Here is a 23,320-nt window from a genome sequence, read left to right on the forward strand (position 1 = left end):
ATTGTACACCTGCCCACCTAGCTCCTTCTGACTGGGCAAGTCACTTAACCCTCCATTGCCCCAGGTTTCAAATAGGTACCTGTATATACTATGTAAACCGCTTTGATTGTAATCACAGAAAGGCAGTATATCAAATCCCATCCCCTTTATACTAACATAATTATGGTTTTAATGTGTGTATTATATTTTATCTTTCTGTATTTTAGGCTTTCCCTTGTTTGTATCCTTGATTTGATTGTCTCTTATACTGATCCTCTTTCATTTTTCTAAACTGCTTAGATTTATTTATTTAGAATTTTGCTCACACCTTTTTCAGTAGTAGCTCAAGGTGAGTTACATTCAGGTACTCTAGATATTTCTCTGTCCCAGGAGGGCTCACAATCTAAGTTTGTACCTGAGGCAATGGAGGGTTAAGTGACTTACCCAAGATCACAAGGAGCAGCAGTGGGATTTGAACCAGCCACCTCTGGATTGCAAGACCAGTGCTCTAACCACTGGGCCACTCCTCCACTAGCAACATTCTATCTAGAATCTCAAATAGTAGCAACATTCCATATATATTTATTTAGTTATTTAGATTTTTTCTCCCACCTTTTTCAGTAGTAGCTCAAGGTGAGTTACAGTCAGGTACACTGGATATTTCTCTGTCCCAGGAGGGCTCACAATCTTAAGTTTGTACCTGAGGCAATGGAGGGTTAATTGACTTGCCCAAAATCACAAGGAGCACCAGCAGGATTTGAACTGGCCACCTCTGGATTACAAGACTGGTGCTCTAACCACTAGGTCACTCCTCCACTAATTGATGAGTAGCCTATCAAATAAAGTGTGACCAATGACCTCTGTGTCCTCTCAGCCATCCAGTCCTAGAGGGCACAGGGTCAATGTTTCTGTATTGATCCCCATTGCTTAAAAACAAATAGGTTCTTACGTTCCATCCTCATTGCTTCTATAAAACACCATGAAGGGATCCGATTTTCCAAAGAAGTCCTTCTTGTCCAGCTTGTTGGCACAGAACTGCATGGTTGCAACATCCTGTAAGATGAAAAGTGAGAGTGAAATTCAATGTCAACAAATTAATGATAGATCAAAGCAGAAAAGAGCAGAACAAGAGCAGGAATAGCTGAAGCGAAGGACAAAAATACACTGGCAGAGCAGAGTGTAGAGGGTCTCAGCAGGGCTATCAAAATGGGTGGGCAAGATGGCTTCCTGCCTCGGGCGCCAAGCTGAAAGTGCCAGAAGATGAAAGTAAGGGGTAAGCTAGACACTGGTCAGCCCCCTTTCCATATTATATCTTTTGCCCCAGACTTACCCTCTTTGGTCAATAGCAGCAGAGCCTGCCTCAAGATGTGGACTGGCCATAGGATCCTCACAGCCAGCCAGGGAGGTAAGTGCTGAGGAGGGAGTTGGGGCCAGTGACCCTCCCTTACACTCACCTTCTCCCTTATTGGAGGATAACTTACACCAACTTACACCAGACAACGTTGTCAGCAAGTTCTACCTTCGGGAAACAGGGGCAGCGGAATACCTTTTTGGTTGGAGGTGCCAAATAAACCTCTAAGGGGGCATGCGATGAAACTACAGTGTAGTAAATTTAAAACGAATCAAAGAAAAATTTTTCTTCACCCAACACATAATTAAACTCTGGAATTCGTTGCCGGAGAATGTGAAGGCGGTTAGCTTGGCAGAGTTTAAAAAGGGGTTAGAAGGTTTCCTAAAGGACAAGTCCATAAACCACTACTAAATGGACTTGGGAAAAATCCACAATTCCAGGAATAACATGTATAGAATGTTTGTACGTTTGGGAAGCTTGCCAGGTGCCCTTGGCCTGGATTGGCCGCTGTCGTGGACAAGATGCTGGGTTCGATTGACCCTTGGTCTTTTCCCAGTGTGGCATTACTTATGTACTCTCTCTGGTCACATCCCCAAGCTCTTTAGTTACTGATGCTGTATTGGGCAAAATATTGGCTGCCTATAGGAGGGGGTGCCAACAACATCCTGGGTCTCAATACTGGACTAGCAGGGAGTGCTGCAGGGCAGGACTGAAGTGTATCGGCAAAGATGTGTGCACGAGTCTTAGAGGTTGAATAGTTAAAGCTGCCTAAGATAGGACCTGTGTAATCTTGAAAGCTCAGCTAATACTTACATTGATCCACTAAAATGAGTTATAACCTGCAGAAAACCCACTTTTGAACTAAAAACAGCTACTGGACGCACGCATCAGGGGGTGAAACTTTACAGTCAAACAGGATAGCTATGTGATGTGAGAGATTACTATAAACAGAGCAGATTTAAGATTTCAGTGTCCATAAACTGGACTGGAGGGTATGCAAGTGGATTTTCTGTTGTAGCTTGGGGAGCGGGGGGGGGGGGGGGGGAGTCCACTGGAGACTGGAAAGCAGGAGTGTGGGTGTTGGGCCACAGTGCCATGGCGGTATCTCTTTGAAGTGGCACTACTGGATGACCCCACAGTGGTAGAAGGCGCCTTTTTGGCACCTTCAGTGTTTGGTTTCCTAGGCTATTTAACATATTGTTAGATTTACTTTTTCTCCCTAGTAGTGCATATTCATTAGGGATATCCTGAAAACCTGGTCTGCTTGCAGCCTTCAAGGACCGACCTTGGATAAGCTTGTTCCACATAATGCAGCCTTGAACAAAAGGGAAGCTTTTTCAAACCAATTCAACACAAAACTGACTGACAGGCTCTACATACCCTTTCATACCAGATGTGTGATGGAAAGAAATTTCTGTTTTTCTGCCTAAAACAATCTGTTTGGACACAATCCAAATGCAAACACTTCAAAACCAAGGATGCAGAAAGGAAGGAAGGTGAAAGACTTGGAAGACGGTGTCAGGGAAGGGGAAATGCGGGGACAAAAGGCGGCAGGAGCCGCATATGAAACTTTCACTGATGTGCAAAGCAGGAGGTGGGCCGAAGGGCTCAGGCTGGTGAGGATGAAAGGCACAGACCCAACTGTATAAAGTCTGTGCAGAGTCACAGACAATAGTTCAAAATGAACCATCTCATGAGCAGAGGGGAGGAGGAGGAGAAGGGGAGAAAGCTTCAAATCTAGAAAATGACCTTCTGGTGCTGATTTTAAAGTCAAATGACACCTTTGATGTAGGAAATACCAGGTTTTCTCCGGCACTCTGTTTTCTTTGAGGCTTCACTGTCTGCATTTGTCAAACTTCCAAGGTCTGGAAGCATACAAGTGTGAAATGAATTTCTCTTCATAAAATACTGCAAGTTACATACAAAATCATACCAGCTGTCAGCAAACATAAAGAGCTCATGGCCTAACCAATTTCTGTTATGTCACTGCTTAGATCTTTCATCTGGGAGACAAAATCTGCATCGGTCACGGGTGGGGAAGTTGGGAGGGGTCTTTACTTTGCTGCAGTCTTTTCTGTGTCTAGCACTGGTTATGATATTTTATTGATTCGAAATACATTTCTGATTCTTCAGTGTATACAGCCCCTTCTGTAGGCAAAGATGACTTCAATTTTGTCTGCCAAGGTTGATATTTCTAGGTTGATCATTTTGAGTGATTTTAATCTCCCATGCACGCATCCAGTTAATTCTGATATTGTAACCCCTTTGACGGTGACGAATGCCTTGGGATTTGATTCACTTGTCACTATGCCAACGCACCAGAGAGGTACTATGTTGGATTTACTTTTTCTCCCTAGTGCTATGGATTGTGCAGGTGCTGTCTTTTCACTCAACGAATAGTTAAGCTCTGGAACTCTTTGCCGGAGGAGGTGGTAACAGCGGTTAGTGTATTTGGGTTTAAAAAAGGTTTGGACAAATTCCAGGAGGAAACATCCATAGTCTGCTATTGAGACAGACAATGGAAGCTACTGCTTGCCCTGGGATTTGTACCATGGAATGCTGCTACTCTTTAGGGTTCCAGAATCTTGCTACTCTTTGACATTCTTCATGGAATCTTGCTATTCGTTATGATTCCGGAATGTTGTTACTCTTTGGGGTTCTGGAATGTTGCCACGATTTGGGTTTCTGCCAGGTACTTGTGACCTGGCTTGGCCACTGTATGGAAAACAGGATACTGGGCTAGACAGACCATTGGTCTGACCCAGTATGGCTACTCTTATGTTCTTATGTATATGTTCTTATGTCTTCTATAACTATCACCCTGGTCCCATGGTCAGATCACCCTTGACTGACCTGTTGTCTCCTTGGTTTCCCTCCCCTCTCGGGTTTTGTAGGGAGGACATTTTCAAAATGTTTAGCAAGGAAGAATTGCTCCTTGTTTGACACCTCAGAAATCTGACACACTATCCCCCTAATTCTACATATAGCGCCCAAAATTGTGCATGCAATTTAATTGCTTGAGTCAATTAGTGCTCATATTTGGGCACTAACAATCAATTATTGGCTGTAATTGGCAATAATTGGAATCTACGAGCACATCTTTATAGGCACTATTCTATAAAGATGTGCACGTAAAATTTTTTGCGCATATCCAAAAAGGGGGCAAGGCCATGGGTGGGGCATGGGCAGGTAAAGGGCGGTTCTAGGATTTTCCACGCAGTGTTATAGAATTTAGTGGATCCACGCCAAACATAGGCGTGGGGATTTACACCAGGGCTCAGTTCGTGTAAATCTTCATTCCCAAAATTGGGCGCAGATCCCATCACTGAGCGTTATTCTATAAACAGCACCCAACTTGAAGCACCATTTATAAAATAGCGCTTGCCGCACATTTCTTTTTTTACAGAATTGTGTAGCGCAGCATTTGAGCCCCACGTTAGCATAGGCTTCCATTAGGCCATATGCATCCTGGTGCTATATTGTGCTCCTTGGTATGGCTGAAATAAGAGACTACAAGAGGTTTTTGTGCAGGCTAGAGAGGAATTGGAGATGCACTAAAGACAGTCCAATGTAGAGCAGAGAAGGAGTAGGGAAGATAGGCTTTTTCAAATCAGTGAGGGAGACGTATGGATGATAAAAACTTTATTGGATAACATCAAAAATGTTATCCGGTAACATGTTATCCACTGACCATTTTAGTAGCCACCCTCTGGAACAACTCTATTCTGTATATATCTTTTTGAAGGTGCAGTCTCCAGAATTGTACACAATATTCTAAATGAGGCCTCACCAGAGTCTTACACAAAGGCATCATCACCTCCTTTTTCCTATTGGCCATTCCTCTCCCTATGCGTCCAAGCATCCTTCTAGCTTTCACTGTCACTTTTTCTACCTGGTTAGCCACCTTAAGATCATTGTCATTGATATTTCCTATGTTGTTTCAAATGAACGCACATCCCTAGGAACCAATGGTGCCTATTTCCAGGGATGCAGCATCTCCTCAGGAGTTTGGGATTACTTGTTTATGAAGATGCAGTTAAAGACTTCTGCTGCCCCATTTTGATTCAGCCTCCTTGTGATTTATTCCACCAGAATAGAAAAAGTTTGCATTACCATCCATAGAGGATATCTATAGTGTTCTTGGGTTCTTAAATACAACTACATCCCCATTGGACCCTTGCCCTACTAGTTGGGTTAAAATTGTGAGGAAGGAGGTTGCTACTATCTTGTAATACATCGTTCATTGGTCATTGAGGTCAGGTGTGATGCCAGCATATTTTAAGAGAGCAAGTGTATGCCCAGTTCTAATGGGGACCAGTTTGGATGCCTCTTCTCTGGTTCATATCAACCCATTTCTAGTCTGCCTTTGATGACAACGATGACTGAAAAGATAGTGTTGATCCAGCTAGAGAATCATATTGAATTGCATTCTCCTCTGGACCAACAGCAACATGGATTCCGCAGATTTCTGGATGATAGAGTAAAATTTAAAGCTGGCTACCCATGGTTTCTCTTCTGCCTATTTGTCATCTTTATGCTTCTACGTTTACTAGATCTATGTGGTGATGTTCTCGGAATACTTATGCAATTCCCTCCTTGACTATGGGCAGAAAACAAAGAACTAGGGCTTGAGCATTTTCGATTTATGTGCCATCCCTGTGAAACACATTGCCTAATGAGCTTCACGTAATGATGGATCTCAGTGATTTTCAGAGAAAATTGAAGACACATTTGTTCCAGCAGGAATATTCTGACTAGTTAATAGTCTCTCGTGGTTCAGGATGGAAGAGTGTAACTTGCTGGATAGGTACTTTGCTGTGTGAGTTTTATGTCTTTGTTCCCTGTGCCTTGCGATGCCTATTCTGACTTATTACCTGGATGAAGTTGTTTGTCCTATTGCTTATATATGCTTACTGTACCTCACCATGGCCCTGTGGTGAGTTTGTGAGTAACAAATATGTTAAATAGATCTAGTTACCCACAGTCTCCATGAGAGAATCACCTAGTTCACCAGCTGTGCTCCTTTGCAAGCATATCACTCTCTTTTAAAGTTGCATTTGTGCTGGAGGAGCAGGGCAGCTCACTTGAGTTTGGAAGCTCATTGCAGCCTATAGGCTTCGGAGCAGGGTTCACAACTTGCTCCATCTCATAAAAATGAACTAATCTAGACCTGACTTTGTCCATCTCTCCTTCCCCCATGCATACATGAAAATGGAGCTATGATATCCTTAAGAAAAGTCTTTGCATAGAATGGAGCAAAATAAAGACTGGATTAACATGTTCCCTAGGACTTGGAGCCAGTTCACAACCCTACACTGGATCCTCTTTAACCCAACTAAACTCATTAATGCTAAGCATGTTCAAACAAGGTTTCCATTTATCACCTTCTGCCCTGACAAACAGCTGCCCAGATGCACCTCAAAAGAACTTTAGAAGAAGTCAACCTAGCTTCCTCCCAAACTCCAGATGTCTCCTTGAAAATAGCTTCCAAATGTCAGCCTTGCTGTTTCCTTCCCTAATTTTGTCTAATTGGTAATAAATGTGTTGTTCCTCCTTTGCAAGGGATTTTTGCAATGCAAATAACATTTGCAAAGTTGGGAAGAGAACAATTGGGTTTAATTCTGCAGGCAGGAACGTAGGTGAAGGGAAGCCCGCTCTGCACAGTACATCAAGCCTTGCCACTGCCAAAAGACAACATGAATATTCACACAGCGATTTACATACTTTAAGTCTTTAAGTCAAAATCATTTGCTTTGCTGCTACTGTAACTTTGAATGTACAAATTTACATATTAATTAACCTTCCTCCCCCTCCTCAGAATGCATTATTTTATTTTTTTTCCATTTACTATGAAAAAAGTAGAGCTGTACACTTACTTGATTGTGGTATAAATGAAGAAATGGATTTTCACATTGGCCTTAAGCAACAATCAGTAAAATATAATACAAAGAGACCAGCAGGCACTCTGACCCACCTATCCCCCTTGTACACAAACACAGGAGGTGGGGGCAGGGTTGTATGGGAAAAACACTTTTATTTATTTATTTATTATTAGGATTTATTTACCACCTTTTTGAAGAAGTCCACTCAAGGCGGTGTACAGTAAGAATAGATCAAAGATGAGCAATAGACAATTACAGCAGTAAAAATATTCAAAAACAATACAAAGTATGACATGATTTTTGTTTGATTTGTTTACTGTTTTTATTTTGTTTCATTTTTGTGTTCTCACACACTTGATTGTGAACTGCTTAGTTCAGTATTCTTCATTAAATTTTTAGTCAGGGCCACTTTGGATCCAAAAGAACTGAAAGAGAGCTGACAAATATCTCTCCACACGGGGCCAAGACACTGACCCGTGTGTGCCAATGACATCCATCCCCATCAGTCTGTTTTCTTTCTCAAATGCCTCCTTACCTAGGCTTATGCCACCAGTTTCTGTTCCCCTCCCTTGCAACCCTTCCTGCCACGTCCAGTATCTCTCCTTCCCCCTCCATGTTTCCCCCATTCCACCAGATCCAGCATCTCTTCTTCCTCCATGGCTCTCCCATCTCACCAGGTCCAGCATCTCTTCTCTCTCCACAGTTCCCCCGGCCCATCAAGTCCAGGATCTCTTCTTCTCACCACAAGGAACCTCCCACCCCACCATGTCCAGCATCTCTCCTCCTCCTCATAACCCCCCCCCTCTTAAACCACCACTACCAGGTTCAGTATCTCTCACTCGCCCCTGGAACCCCCACCGAATACTCCCATCAGGACCAATATCTCTCCTTCTCCCCCCACCCCCACCCCCGACCATGATGCAGATCCATTTCTAAAAGGCAGGAGTAATTGGGCATCACTCCTGCCTTTTGAAGTGAGTGGGAAGTTGGGGAGAATGGAAGGACATTGGGAGCAGCTGGAGGAATGTTCAGAGGATCAGGAGATGATTGGGGCATAAGAGGGAATCTCTGGGGGGAAGGGGGTTGTGTTGGAGGGGGTCAATGGAGACTGCCACAGAGATCTGCAGGCCTTGCATTGAAAAACAGTGGCCTAGTTCATCTAATTGTTAAACTGGGCTGAATAAGCAGCCCCAACCACTGGATAGACCTGGGCATTTTGCTGGGCTCACTCAATGGCAGCTACAACCCTGGCTTTTTTTTATTTGTTACATTTGTACCCCACATTTTCCCACCTATTTGCAGGCTCAATGTGGCTTACATAGTACCGTTAAGGCAATTGCCAGGTCGGTTGATAACAAATACATAGATGCATAGTGCTTGAACGAGGTAATTATAGAGGGTCAAAGGTAATGAAGATTGTATATTGTCCGGTACGATCATTGGTCATACTGTGTTGCTGGGTGAAGGGTTTACGTTGGATCATTGGGGTAGGCCTTTTTGAAGAGGGTGGTTTTTAGTGATTTCCTGAAGTTTAGGTGGTCATGGATTATTTTTACAGCTTTAGGGAGCCCGTTCCATACTTGTGTGCTTATGTAGGAGAAGCCGGATGCGTAAGTTGTTGTGTATTTAAGTCCTTTGCAGTTTGGGTAATTTAGGTTTAGGTAGGATTGTGATGATCTGATACTGTTTCTTAATGGTAGGTCTATAAGATCTATCAGGTATCCTGGGACTATGCCATATATAATTTTGTGGACCAAAGTGCAGATTTTGAAGACGATCCTTTCTTTGATTGGGAGCCAATGCAGCTTTTCTCGGAGTCACCCAGGATATATTCAGTGGCACTATCTGTGAAGACCTGGTCAGTGCTAGGAAACCAGGTAGGAATCTCTACTACCTGATTAACTAGTTCTGAATATTGTCCCTGTGGTGTTTTAAAAGGGAATAACACAGAATTCATCATCCCGTTTATAGTTACAGTAAAGTCCCTATATGGGACCAACCCGTTGTCAGATAAATGAAAAGTCAGATAATACAGAAAGCAATGGTAACCTCTCAAACTATGCAGAAATAAAGGCAGTAAAAGCAGGGTCCCGCCTCACAATGGTGGTAAAAGTAGGGTCCTGGGTTCGGAAAACAGAAAGAGAAGCCGTGTGACATCACCGGAGGTCTTGGTCAGATCAGTGAAGATCGGATAATCGAGACTGTACTGTAATTCAAAATACTGCTGCAAGATTAATCCTATTTAAATCAAAGTTCAATAGAATCAGCCCACAAGTTATTTTTTGTACACAAAATCTTGAATGGAACGAATCCGATTTACCCTGTTAGTTTACTTAGTTTTTGCTCTCAGACAAGGTAGATGGCTGCATTGTAATAAATTAGATGTCATTACTTTCACGAATTTGATTACCGTCTTCTCACAAAAAACTAGTTGCCGCTGTGGCCTCACAATGGTGAAATTCTCACCCTGTAGAACTGAGGTCAGAACAATATATGCCCCCAAATTTTATATCTGTGTGTGCAAATAAATTGGATAATGAACTCTAAACCATCAATAATTGAGTGCTAACAATGAATTATTGATGTGAATTGACACTCATTAAAATCTGCGCAGGCATCTGGCTGCACGCTATTCTATAAGGCACAACACCTAACTGGAGTGGAGGAGTAGCCTAGTGGTTAGTTGATTCCCACTGCAGCTCCTTGTGACTCTGGGCAAGTCACTTAACCCTCCATTGCCCCTGGTACAAAATAAGTACCTGACTATATGTAGACCGCTTTGAATGCAGTTGCAAAATACCACAGAAAGGCGGTATATCAAGTCCCATTTCCCTTTCCCTATTTGAGATTCTACATGGAATGTTGCTACTATTGGAGATTCTACATGGAATGTTGCTATTCCACTAGCAACATTCCATGTAGAAGCCTGCCCTTGCAGATCAGCAACGCAGTTGCGCAGGCTTCTGTTTCTGTGAGTGTGACGTCCTGTACGTGCAGGATGTCAGACTCACAGAAACAGAAGCCTGCGCGGCCGCATTGCTGATCTGCAAGGGCAGGCTTCTACATGGAATGTTGCTAGTGGAGGAGTAGCCTAGTGGTTAGTGCAGTGGACTTTGATCCTGGAGAACTGAGTTTGATTCCCACTGCAGCTCCTTGTGATTCTGGGCATGTCACTTAACCCTCCATTGCCCCTGGTACAAAAATAAGTACCTGAATATATGCAAGAATGTAGTTGCAAAAACCTCAGAAAGGCGGTATATCAAGCCCCATTTCCCCCTTTCCCTAACTCCCATAGCGTGTTTCTCAAAGGGGGCGTGGCCATGGGCAGGTTGGGAGCATTCCGTAAAATTGCATGCAGAAATACAAAATACTGCCTAACCATGCCCAGCTTGGGTGCAGGCATTTCTACCAGGTTTCAGCAGGCGTAAGTGTAGCGCCCAAAAGTTAGGCATGAGATTCACACTGAGAGCTGTTCCATTTATAAAGCACACACACCTTATAATAGTGCTTAGTGCAGAATTTTTCCAGCATCCAAGTTTGGGTACTGTTTATAGAATTCCCTCTGATATGCGTGTCCACAAAACTGCTTAAAACTTGGCTTTTTCGAAAATGTGTTTATGATTTATGCATGTTGTTTTCAGGGGCGTAGCCAGACTTCAGCGAGAGGGGGGTCCACAGCCTGAGGTGAGGGGCACATTTTAGCCCCCCCCCCCCCCCGGTGCCGCTGACCCCCCCCCCCCTGTCAACTTTGACACCCCCCTCCCGCCGCCAACCCTCCCCCGCCGTGGGCTACCTTTGCTGGCGGGGGACCCCAATCCCAGCCAGCCGAGAAGGTCCTCTTCTTCCCGCGAAGGCTTTGTTCTGTTTCTGACGTCCTGCACGTTGTACGTGCAGGACGTCAGACTCACAGAAACAGAACAAAGCCTGCTGGTTGTTTTGTAAATTGTCCAGCGCTCTTGGTATTCGATGGTATTTAAAAATTATGTATTAACCATTATTATTTAAGATTATTTCAGTTTGGAAATGACACAAAACATTACTGCTCTTCTCAGTGTTGTTTTAAAGAACTGCTCCGAACAAAACCAGTGAAGAACTAATGTTTCAAGGAGGAGGAAAGATCTCATAAAGCTGCGGCAATCAAATGAAAACACCACTCTTTTTAGTACTACTCAGATAAGTTTAAAAGTTTGATATATTACTTTTGTACTCTATTGTTAGCACTGGAAGCAATGTGGCAGTGTTGAGCGGTGCTTGTGAGGTGCCACTGAAAAATACAACAAAAAAATACAACATAATATAAAAATTCAAAAATTGAAATTTATAAAACGTTTTGCTCAATATAAGTTTTCTAGGAGGTTTTCGATCAATGATTACTTGTTGTACTGTGGGCAGACGAACCGCTAAAAAGAGTGGTATTTTCATTTGATTGCCGCAGCTTTATGAGATCTTTTTTCCTCCTTGAAAAATTAGTTCTTCACTGGGGGGGGTTTTGGAGTAGTTTCACAGCCCTGTTCAGTGAAGCTGATCTGTGTTTGACTCATACCTGTTTTAAATAACTGCACATCTATCACATACACACATGTTTCCATCCTTCAAATATACCAACCATATAAGAGCATTAATTTTCAGCTACATAATTGATTTATAGTTGAAGAAGAGCACAGGATTATTTATTTGATTGTTTGTTTATTTATTTACATTATGCATCCCATACATCACCAACGAAATCAAGCTAAGCTTAAACTTCATAAACTCATGGGCAAATGCATTCCAACTAAAACTCAATACAGAAAAAACACACTGTCTCATCATCTCATCCCAATACAATACATACAAACAAACCCACAAACATTAACACCCCAGGATACACCCTCCCTGTCTCAGACAGCCTGAAAATTCTCAGAGTAACAATCGACCATAACCTATCACTAGAGACCCAAGCGAAATCCACCATAAAGAAAATGTTTTTCTCAATGTGGAAACTCAAACGCGTAAAACCATTCTTCCCGAGGGAAATATTTCGTAACCTGGTACAGTCCATGGTACTAAGCCACGCAGATTACTGGAATGGATTCTATGCGGGATGCAAGGATCAAATCATAAAGAAACTCCAGACCGCCCAAAACACAGCAGCCAGGCTTATATTTGGAAAAACACGTTTTGACAGCGCCAAAGCACTCAGAGAAAAATTACACTGGCTACCAATCAAAGAACGCATCACTTTCAAAATCTGCACGACTGTTCATTAAATTATTTTCGGCGAGGCACCGGGATACATGACAGACCTCATCGACCTGCCAACCAGAAACATCACAAAATCTGCACAATCATACCTAAACCTCCACTACCCAAGCAGCAAAGAACTCAAATACAAATCTATCTATGCAACCAGCTTTTCCTACCTAAGCGCACAACTATGGAATGCATTGCCAAAAGCAGTAGAAACTACGCTCGACCACCTAAATTTTCGGAAAGCACTAAAGACAGACCTGTTCAGAAGAGCATACCCCAACGACCCAACATAAAAATACCTGGTCACTTGCGACACAATACAACCAAAGACTGTAATGGACATTACCTGACTCTTCTTCCCCCTTTCAATCTCTAAGTTCCCCCTAACTATTCGTACCATACATGTACCTCTTTATACCACAATATCACTTTGTATTCATTCATATCATGTATTTGTTCAGACTGTAATCGGCTAACGCCGTTAACGGTTATATGTAAGCCATATTGAGCCTGCAAAAGGTGGGAAAATGTGGGATATAAATGTAACAAATAATAGTAATAATTATTATTATTTATTTATTTGCGACATTTATACCTCTCATTAGCCCCAAATAGACTCAAGTTCAATGTGGCTTACAAACAAACAATGCATTGGGCAGGGCTGGGCGCCATCATTTTCAAGGTGGCGCTGCTGGAAGAGGAGGGAGTGTACCTCCCTCCTTCAACAAAGGTGGGGGTGGTGGGAAAGAGGGCCCCTAGACAACTAGGTTTGGGGGGTGGGGGTACGAGGGGGGATTAGGAAGGCCGGAGACCACCAGATCTACAGCCCCCCTGAACTTGTGTCGGGGGGTCAGGGGTCTGGAGGTCCACCGGACCTCCAGCCCCGTGTCGCTGGCTGGGGGTTGGGGTTCTGCTTCTGCAGGGGGGTATTGGGGGGAATGGGGGGGCCTTCTAGCATGCAAATCCATGCTATCAGGGCTCACCATTCCTCCCCAATGGTCTGCAAACCTTAACGCCAGCTCCAATCTCGTGTAGGGTTTGAAACGGACAGCACGCCAATGTTTGGCGCGCTGCTTACTGATCATTGGGGAGGAATATGTTTAGCATGCATTTGCATGCTACTTATGCTAACAGCCCTGCTTAGCATGCATTTGCAGGCTAGTTGCATTCACAGCCCACGAGTGCGTTGCTTCACACGCTCGGGGGGCTCTGATCATGGGGCGGTTGCAAACGCAGGCACTAGTATGGCGTTAATAGCTCCTAGCACCCACGTTTGCTTCTGATCATCTGCCCATTAATGAATCCAATTATAGTTATTAGCTGACCCTCATTTCTATGTATTCAAGTGGACGTAAACTGATATTTTCTCCAACATAAATAAAAGAACAAATGGAAAGTGTGGAGACGCTACCATCGCTAAACCTAGAGCAGTTTCTGGAGCAGAAGCATTAGCGGTTCTGGCATTGCTCAATATTTCCTTTCTTTTGAGTGGCATCTGGTGCAATTAGATTGTGATTAGCAGCACCTGGATTCCATTATTAGATGCATTCCACCCGCAGAGTCCTCAGCTCCCAGCACAGGAGTCTTTACAATCCTGAATGTTAAATTCTTTGGCTCCCCCCCACCCCCACCTCCCTCCTGCCCTGCAGCACCCTCTGCTATTCCATCACTGACACCCTTACAGAGCTCTGCCAGTGTACCTCAGTCCTGCCCTGCAGTACCCTCTGCTATTCCATCACTCATATATAGAACTCTGCCGGTGTACCTTAATCCTGCCCTGTAGCACCTCCTGCTATTCCATCACTGACACCCTTATATACAGAACTCTGCCGATGTACCTCAATCCTGCCCTGTAGCACCCCCCTGCTATTCCATCACTGACACCCTTACAGAGCTCTGCCAGTGTACCACAGTCCCGCCCTGAAGCACCTTCTGCTATTCCATCACTCATATATAGAACTCTGCCGGTGTACCTCAGTCCTGCCCTGCAGCACCCTCTGCTATTCCATCACCGACACCCTTATATATAGAACTCTGCCAACGTACCTCAATCCTGCCCTGTAGCACCCTTTCCTATTCCATCATTGACACCTTTATACCCAGAGCTCTTCCAACGTTCTGTAATAGAATGAGATCTCTACTTCCGGAAGCAGGTGAAAGCCTGGCTCTTCAGCCAGGCCTTTAATGGAAGAAGTAAATGACACCGGCTGCACATACGATAGCAGTACATGGTTTATCCACTCCTACCCTAGCCAAGATAATGTTCAAGCACCTTTCGACCTCATTTGCAACTTCTTTTAAACTAGTCCCTTAGGAGTCCTTTTGCAGGGGTGCGCTGGCGTTTTTAGCGTGGGCTAAACATGGGCACGCGCTAACCGTTAGAGATGCCCATATATTTCTATGGGCATCTCTGGCGTTTAGCATACGTTGATCAGTGGCGTGCACTGGAACCGCTAGCGCGCCTTTGTAAAAGACTCCCTTGTTTTCTTACTCCTGTTACTCTGTTTTGTCTATCTATAAGTTCCACCTTTGCTTACACCCTATGCTGTCAATTAAAATGTTTTATTGTGTATTGTGTTGACATTGTAATACAGTATACTATGCCACATTTGTACTTGAATATTTTTGCTGCTGTAATTATCAATCGCTTATGTTTGACTTATTCTTGCTGTACACCGCCTTGAGTGAATTCCTTCAAAAAGGCGGTACATAAATCCTAATAAATAAATAAGAAATAATTAAGTGTACCTCGGTCCTGCCCTGCAACACCCCCTGCTTTTCCATCACTGAGATCACCCCAAATATAGCCCTGCCAACACACCTCAGTCTTGTCCTGCTATTCCAGAACAAACCCACAGACCCAGTTCTGTTAATGCGTAAGTAGTGGGCCTGACTAGATGTGCCTGTGTATTAAGAACAATTCACATCCTCCGTCTCCAACACATTCTTGAAAATCAGGGGCTGCTCTGGGGAGAATTCTGGAGCAACCTAGCAACAGTGTCTGCAAGTGAAAATGCTAAAAGTTTTGCCAGGGAGATTTCAGGATATTTTAAATATGTCTCTGTAAATAATATAAATACCGTATAAAAATAAATACATTAGAAATACCATCACTTCAGCTTTGGAGCTTCAAATGCCTGAATTTCAAATGTAGCTTAGGATGACCCAAGTCAGTTTCTCACTCTTGACCTAAGCAGGACTATAAATGGATGTGTGAAATCATATTTAGTGTACCCAGCGTGCTAGCTCATCAGCAGTAAACCCTATAAAAGCTTCAAACAGCGTCAGCTGTGGCTATCAGAGCATCGGATGCTGCAAGCAGACAGACTCTGCACTCACCCTGCAATTCCCAAGCTCTTCAGCTGAGATGATTATGCTGCCACACCTTTTCCCCGGAATTCCCCTGACAAAATAAATAAGAAAGACAGAACACAGTAAGTCTCCAGGCCGACATCCCACAGCACCAGTGCCCCCCATGTGCTTTCCCAGAAGACAGAAAAGATGGGGGTCAGACAAAGCATGCTTACCCTTCCCAGAAAGTTGAATCTTCCAAAAAACATCTGGAGTGCAATGTGTGAGATCATTATTACTAGACCAGTAAGCCTTCATCTGCCATTATCTACTAAACAGTAGGCCTTATCTGGGCGGAAGCAGTTCCTACCTGAATAAATCCCGTTCACTAGATCGCACTCAGATTTTCAGCGGCACTTACCTTGACAATTCAAATGCATTCAGAAACAACACGTTAACCCCCTAATATAAATTGCATGTACAAATGTGGGCGTGTGCTCAATTTGCGCCCACAATTTAATTGAATAGTGAGCCAACTAGCGCTGATAATTGGGTGCTAACCAGGGCCGCCGAGAGACTAGGCTGGGCCCGGGGCAAGGCCGCCCTGCCTCCGCCCCCCCCCGCCCGCTGCTCCGCCTCTGCCCCCCCCCCCCCACCGCTCCCCCCATCGCTGCCGCCCCCAATTGCTCCCCCCGCCACTGCAGTCCCCGGTCTCACCTGCCTGCCTCCACGGCTCCGGGCCCCCTTCATTCAAAGCGGCAGTCACAGATCGCGTCTCTTCTGGCCTTCCCTCCCTGTGTCCCGCCCTCGTCTGATGTAACTTCCAGTTTCCGCAAGGGCAGGACACAGGGAGGGAAGGCCAGAAGAGAGGCGACTGCCGCTTTGAATGAAGGGGGCCCGGAGTCATGGAGGCAGGCAGGTAAGACCAGGGACTGCAGCGCCGGCGGCCTGATCCCAGCACCGCCCCCCCCCCCCCCCCCGGCGGGCCTGGTGCTAACCTGCGTGGCTCCAAAAACATGGCATGGCTATAGGAGGGACATGGGCAGATCAGGAAATTCCCACAATTTATGCATGCTGTTATAGAATAAGGGCGATCCGTGCCTAATTTAGGTGTGGGGATTTACACCAAGATAGCTGTCTCAGTTCCCGGTGCTAAGCGCTATTCTATAAACAGCGTCTAACTTTGAGCACCATTTATAGAATAGCGCTTAGCGTGTTCTTTAGTCAGCGCCGGTTTTTCAGCATCATTTACAAAATTCAGTCCTAAGCAAAGAAAAAAGCACAAGTGGACCTTCAGGAACAGGACAGCGGATTCTTTTTATTGAAATGACCCGACACAGGCTGTGTCTCGGCGACCAAGTGCTTGCGTCAGGGGTCTATCAAAAGACAGAAATATAAAAAATATTTAAATGCAATAAATATAAAATACAATGAATACAAAATAACAAATGGTCAATATAATCAATAAATAATAAAAGAATTAAAAATATAGCATACAGACATATACTTATCATTTTTTCTTACCATTTGTTCTGTTTTATCATTAGTGGACGGTTTCTTGAGCTCTTCAACAGGGGCATTGCTGTGTGAGTCATCTACACAGGAGCATTTAACATCATTTTGGTAAGCAGGGAACCATTTTTCAGCATTCACTTTCAGGCAGTAGTATTTCCTTTTAGTCTAAAGCTCTGTTTTATATTCTTGTGTGCTTATACGAGATTTTTTTACAGCATACAAAAATGTCTGAAACATTATAGACATTCTCTATGTTTTTAGTTATGTAGTGAAGTATATTTTATCAATGTAAACTTTAGTTTTATGTAGTTATGTTTTTCACCTGCGAAGTATACTTCAGTAATGCAAGCTTTAGTTTTATAATTTTGGCCAGCCAAGTATATGCCTGTATGTTAGATTTTTTATTCTTTTATTATTTATTAATTATATTGACTGTATGTTATTTTGTATTCATTATATTTTATATTTATTGCATTTAAATGTTTTATATAGTTGTATCTTTTGATGGACCCGATGCAGGCACTAGGTCGCCGAAACACGGCCCGTGTCGGGTCATTTCAATAAAAAGAACCCTCTGTTCTGTTCCTGAAGGTCCACTTGTGCTTTTTTGTTTGCTTTGGTTTCTTGCTGTACTTGGAACCCTCCATTTTTCAGAATTGAGTCCTAAACACACAGTTAATACCCCAGCATCTATGGTTGCCAGGGACCACTGTTCCCTAAGCTGAACAGGAGTTCTACTACTACTACTATTTAGCATTTCTATAGCGCTACAAGGCATACGCAGCGCTGCACAAACATAGAAGAAAGACAGTCCCTGCTCAAAGAGCTTACAATCTAATAGACAAAAAATAAATAAAGTAAGCAAATCAAATCAATTAATGTGAACGGGAAGGAAGAGAGGAGGGTAGGTGGAGGCGAGTGGTTACAAGTGGTTACGAGTCAAAAGCAATGTTAAAGAGGTGGGCTTTCAGTCTAGATTTAAAGGTGGCCAAGGATGGGGCAAGACGTAGGGGCTCAGGAAGTTTATTCCAGGCGTAGGGTGCAGCGAGACAGAAGGCGCGAAGTCTGGAGTTGGCAGTAGTGGAGAAGGGAACAGATAAGAAGGATTTATCCATGGAGCGGAGTGCACGGGAAGGGGTGTAGGGAAGGACGAGTGTGGAGAGATACTGGGGAGCAGCAGAGTGAATACATTTATAGGTTAGTAGAAGAAGTTTGAACAGGATGCGAAAACGGATAGGGAGCCAGTGAAGGGTCTTGAGGAGAGGGGTAGTATGAGTAAAGCGAGTTCTCCACCTATAGTCCAGCCAGTGAGGAACAAGGCCATGGACAGACACAATTGGGCCCGGGGCAAGACCGCCCCCCCCCCTCCTGGGCTGCCGCTGCACCATGTCCCCCACATACACTTGGGCTGCCGTTCCTGCCCCCCACCCACCCCGCCCCTTACCTTCCTGTGTCTGCTCCTTCCTTGGTCTGTCATCTCCTGCTCCTGTGTGTTGGGACTCGGGTTATTGCATTAATGCAATCATCCAGGTCCTGGCACACAGGATCAGGAGAGAGACAGGCCCAGAAATAGGCAGGTAGGAAGAAGCTTCTGCTCCCTCAAAATCTTGCCGGGGCTGCCCCCCCCCCCCCCCCCCCCACCCATGGAAGCCAAGTCCATGGAATCTTACTCCCCCCGCCCCACCCTCAGCAGCTTTGGTGAGGGACAGGTAAGCTTTGCAGGACTCCAGGAAATCCACCTGTCCCTAGCAATTGAAAACACAATATTAAAGCAGTGCCCCCTACTGACAGCAACTTGCCACCTTAACTCCATCCAACTAATCAGGCTAATATCTGATCTTCCCACTGATTTCCCTAAATCAGAACTACAGTTCCTCGCATGCAATGGGACAAAATCAGAACTGAAATAGCCTGTTCTGTTGACCTGGGTTCAAGTAGCCCCCCAGTATCATACTGGTGGTTGGTTGTGTACGTAGTGTGGCTGCACAGGGCACAAAAATAGAGGGGTCCAAAAATTGCTTCCAGCATACTGTCACCTCTTATTGGAAGTGCCACCGTGAGCAGGCGGGGTTCCAGTGGGCGAGTCACATAGGACGAAACAAGAGAGGTGACAAGTTATCCAGTTCCAGGCTGGAATTTTGGGACAATGGTGCATTATGGGAGTTGCAGCACTGATTTCAATGGGCAGCATCAGGCACTACAAATCACTGCTTTGGGATATACGTTCAAAACTAAAACTGTCCCAAAATCTTCAGCCTGGAATTGGGTAACTTGGGAGTCCTTTTACAAAGGCGCGCTGAAAAATGGCTTGCGGTAGTGTAGGCATGGGTTTTGGGCACGCGCTGATCCATTTTTCAGCGTGCCTGTGGAAAAGGCCTTTTTTTTTTTTGCCGAAAATGGACATGTGGCAAAATCAAAATTGCCGTGCGTCCAATTTGGGTCTGAGACCTTACCGCCAGCCATTGACCTAGCGGTAAAGAATCCAGGCGGTAATGACCTATGCGCATCAAATGCCACTTGGCGCGCATCCATTACACGCGTCCAAAAATAAAAAATATTTTTCAGATGCGCATATCGGACATACGCCAGAAATAAATTACCTCAAGAGCCACATTGTAGTCGGACAGTAACTCTATTTTGGTGCATGTTGGGCGCATGTAGACGCTTACGCGGCTTAGCAAAAAGGACCCCTTGGTGTCTTTGCAACAATATTTCAGTATGGTACTATTAGAATACCCTAGTGGCCTCCTTCCTTTCCCTCGGGTTTTATTCTCTCCTCTTCCTTCTCTCACCTTTCCCTGGCTTCTTCTTTCAATCCTTTCTTTCAGCATACTGTGACTATTCTCTGTCTCTGAACACTTGCCATTCATCTCCTTTTTAATATTCTCTCCTATTAACTCCTATTTTAACTTTCTTTATTCCTCCCCCTTTCTCTCACCTCTCTCCAGCTGCCCTTTCGTATTGAACCCTTACAGTTATATTATTTTCTCATGGGAGCTACTTCTTCAGAAATGTTTCTACTGCTTTATATATCCCTAATTATACATATCCCTACGAATGTTCTCTCAGCTAGCTGTCCCTTATCTATCTTTGGAGTTTTATTTCCTTTTTTTTTTTTCTTTCGATGTAATCTGATGATGTACGTGTTTTTCTTAGTAAGGATGTTGATTCCTTTCTGGATGATTTTTTCTGAAAATGCTTTGTTGCTATTTTGAAACTGGTATAAATAAAGAATGTTTAAAAAGAGAAATGTTTCTAATTACTTCTAATTAGTCTAGGGCCCGGAGTAATGAAATTCAAGGCCTCCCCCTCCTGCAGTGGGAAACACTTCCTGTGGGATTTCTTGATTAGTTACAGCTCTTTGCATTGTACATGTTCTGCGGAGGGCTCCAATCCCAGCAACACTCTTCCTCAGGAACCTTCCTGCAGAAAGAGGCAGCTTTGGGTTCTTCTCACATGCTGTTGGTGATGCAGAGAGGAGTTTGCTCCCCAACGTTATGCTGCAGAGCTGCCAAGTGACCCAGTTCAGGAGGGAGACTTTATGGTCAGTCCTGGGTTTTAAGCAGTGTGTGATTTGTAGTGCCTGAGCTTTCCCATGGAAATCAGTGGTGCAAGCCCCATAATGCACCAGGAGAGGATGATCAGTAATCCAGGACCAGCCTGGAACTGGATAACTTGGCATATATGAACCAAGGGGAACTTTTGGGGCCTGGGCCCCCTAAGTTTGTGCTCAGGTCACCCTCCCTAAAAAAAAATTGCGGCATCATCTGCTGCTATGGTTGGCGGAGATTCTCAAGCCTAGGCTGCCGCTGCCACTGTGTTACCTCCCCCCCCCCCCATAAATATGCCAGGAGCGCAAAATGGTGGCAGCCCATAGAAAGCGCCGCCGACTGCCATGAATGTAAGAGAAATGGGGGACGTGTCTGCTGCTTCAGGGTGAGAAAAGCAGCTGGCAGTAAACATGTTGGTAGGTAACATAGCCGGATGGTGACTGAAGCTTGAGGAGGCTAGGGTGGGGCTGGAGTGGGGTGTGGGTAGTAGTGGGGCAAGACAAAATCCCTGGGATGGGGGAATAACACCTATGTCAGCATATCCCCTGATCCAGCATCTGTTTCCCCCTCCCCTGGTGCTCAATCTTCTGCTCTCCCCCTGTAACATGATATGAGTTTAATTGTCAGGATTATTGAAATATATGTAGCAGAGATATTGGTTTTATCAATATAAAAATGCAGCTTTTAAAAGATGCATTGAAACTGCATTTCAAGACCTTCTTTCCCCTCCCTTTTTCCTGGGAACTTCTGATAGCAGGGCTAGGCTGGGAGGGTCACCAAGACATCTCTAGAGAACTAAAAACTGAAGCAGACAGAGAGACTCCTATGACTCAAACTGAAAAAGCCTATCTATATGACAAAAGAAACTCCATCTATCACAGCAGACTGAAACCTGTGCAAAAGCCCTCAAGCTATAGAAAAGCCATTTGCCAGCAGATATCCAGAAAACATGTGACCATGCTTCCCTGCAAACTACAATACCCATGATCCCCTGCAAACTACAATATCCAGGACTCAGGGAACATTATAAAAAGTCTGGAAACAGCCCAGCTCTTCCTCTTGGGACCTGCCTGCTCTTGGGAATCTGCTCTTGGAAATCTGCTGCTGTGAAGACCTTCCTCTGCCTCATGGCTCTTCACTGGACCACAGCATGCTCTATAACAAGGACTGTTCTGTAAGTTTTGACCTCTGATTTAAAAACCTGCTACTTTACTTAAGCACAGATTATCTGTAAAGATCTCTTAAAAGAACTATCTCTCGCTTGAAACCTTATTTATATGATTGCATTAATCATATTGTAACTTAACAAACCCTTTTGAAGCTAAATATATATATATGGTCTGTTCTTTCTTAAACCTGGTAATGCAGGTTAATGTAATCCAATAAATATATTTAATTCCTTTCATTCAGTGTAATTGTAGATCTTGTTGCTTTAATCGGCAATTGGTGGAGAATTTAAAATAAATATATATATATTAAAAATTATAAATATTAGCGAGTGCTCTAGAGCTCTTTCCCCTAAGATAAATCACTTCTTGTAACACCCCCACCCCATCCATCATCTGTTTCATTTCTTCTCCCTTCCCCTTCATTGTCAATTGCCTCTTTTCTGAGTTTTTTTGTTGTTGGTGTTGCATTTTGTTTTGTTTTTTTGCTGCTGCCACAGGTCTCAGGAAGTAGCATGTGGGGGTGGGGGCAAGGCAGGTAGCAGTTGAGGCTGAGGAGACTTAGCTTCCTGGAGTCTCTTATACAGGGTGTCTATGATGGAGGCACTGACTGAATTAGCACAAGAACAGCAGACAGCAGCATAGCACCAAAAGACAGTGTACACGCCTATGTCTGAATAATGATAGAATATGTGCATGTATTTGCCTGAACAGTAAGAGCGTATACATGTACGTGGGTATATGTCTGAAGAATGAGATTGTAATACATCTGCACATAGAAACTGTAGGCAGATAAAGACAATCACGCTTATTTTCGAAAGAGAAGGACGCCCATCTTTCGACACAAATCGGGAGATGGGCGTCCTTCTCGCAAGGTCGTCCAAATCGGCATAATCGAAAGCCGATTTTTTTTACACCCTCGACTGCTTTCTGTCGCGGGGACGACCAAAGTTCACTGGGGCGTGTCAGCAGGGTAGCGAAGGCGGGACTGGGGCGTGATTAGGAGATGGTCGTCCTTCACCGAAAATAGATAAAAGAAGGGAGTCCCTGACAAGCACTTGGCCGACTTTACTTGGTCTATCTTTTGTCATGACCAAGCCTCAAAAAGGTGCCCCAACTGACCAGATTACCACCGGAGGGAATCAGGGATGACCTCCCCTTACTCCCCCAGTGGTCACTAACCCCCTCCCACCATAAAAAACAAGTTTAAAAATATTTTTTTGCCAGCCTCTATGCCAGCCTCAAATACCATACTCAGGACCATCGCAGTGTATACAGGTACTTGGAGCAGTTGTAGTGGGTGCAGTGTACTTCAGGCAGACGGACCTGTGGGGGGGGGGGGGGGGGCTTGGG

At 44.3% G+C, this 23,320-nt stretch overlaps 1 protein-coding gene across 1 annotated transcript in view; it reads right to left on the minus strand.

Moving 5' to 3' along the window:
- The window catches only part of LOC115482102 (copine-5-like), a 267,201-nt gene that overhangs the window by 82,883 nt on the left and 160,998 nt on the right, over positions 1 to 23,320 (minus strand). The window contains exons 8-9 of the mRNA XM_030221668.1: positions 15,784 to 15,847; positions 929 to 1,032 (exon numbers count right to left, since the gene is read on the minus strand). Of these exons, the coding sequence (XP_030077528.1) occupies positions 929 to 1,032; positions 15,784 to 15,847 (168 nt within the window). The remainder of the gene's footprint in view (positions 1 to 928; positions 1,033 to 15,783; positions 15,848 to 23,320) is intronic.

This window comes from Microcaecilia unicolor, chromosome 12 (assembly GCF_901765095.1).
Source record: "Microcaecilia unicolor chromosome 12, aMicUni1.1, whole genome shotgun sequence".
NCBI lineage: Eukaryota > Metazoa > Chordata > Amphibia > Gymnophiona > Siphonopidae > Microcaecilia > Microcaecilia unicolor.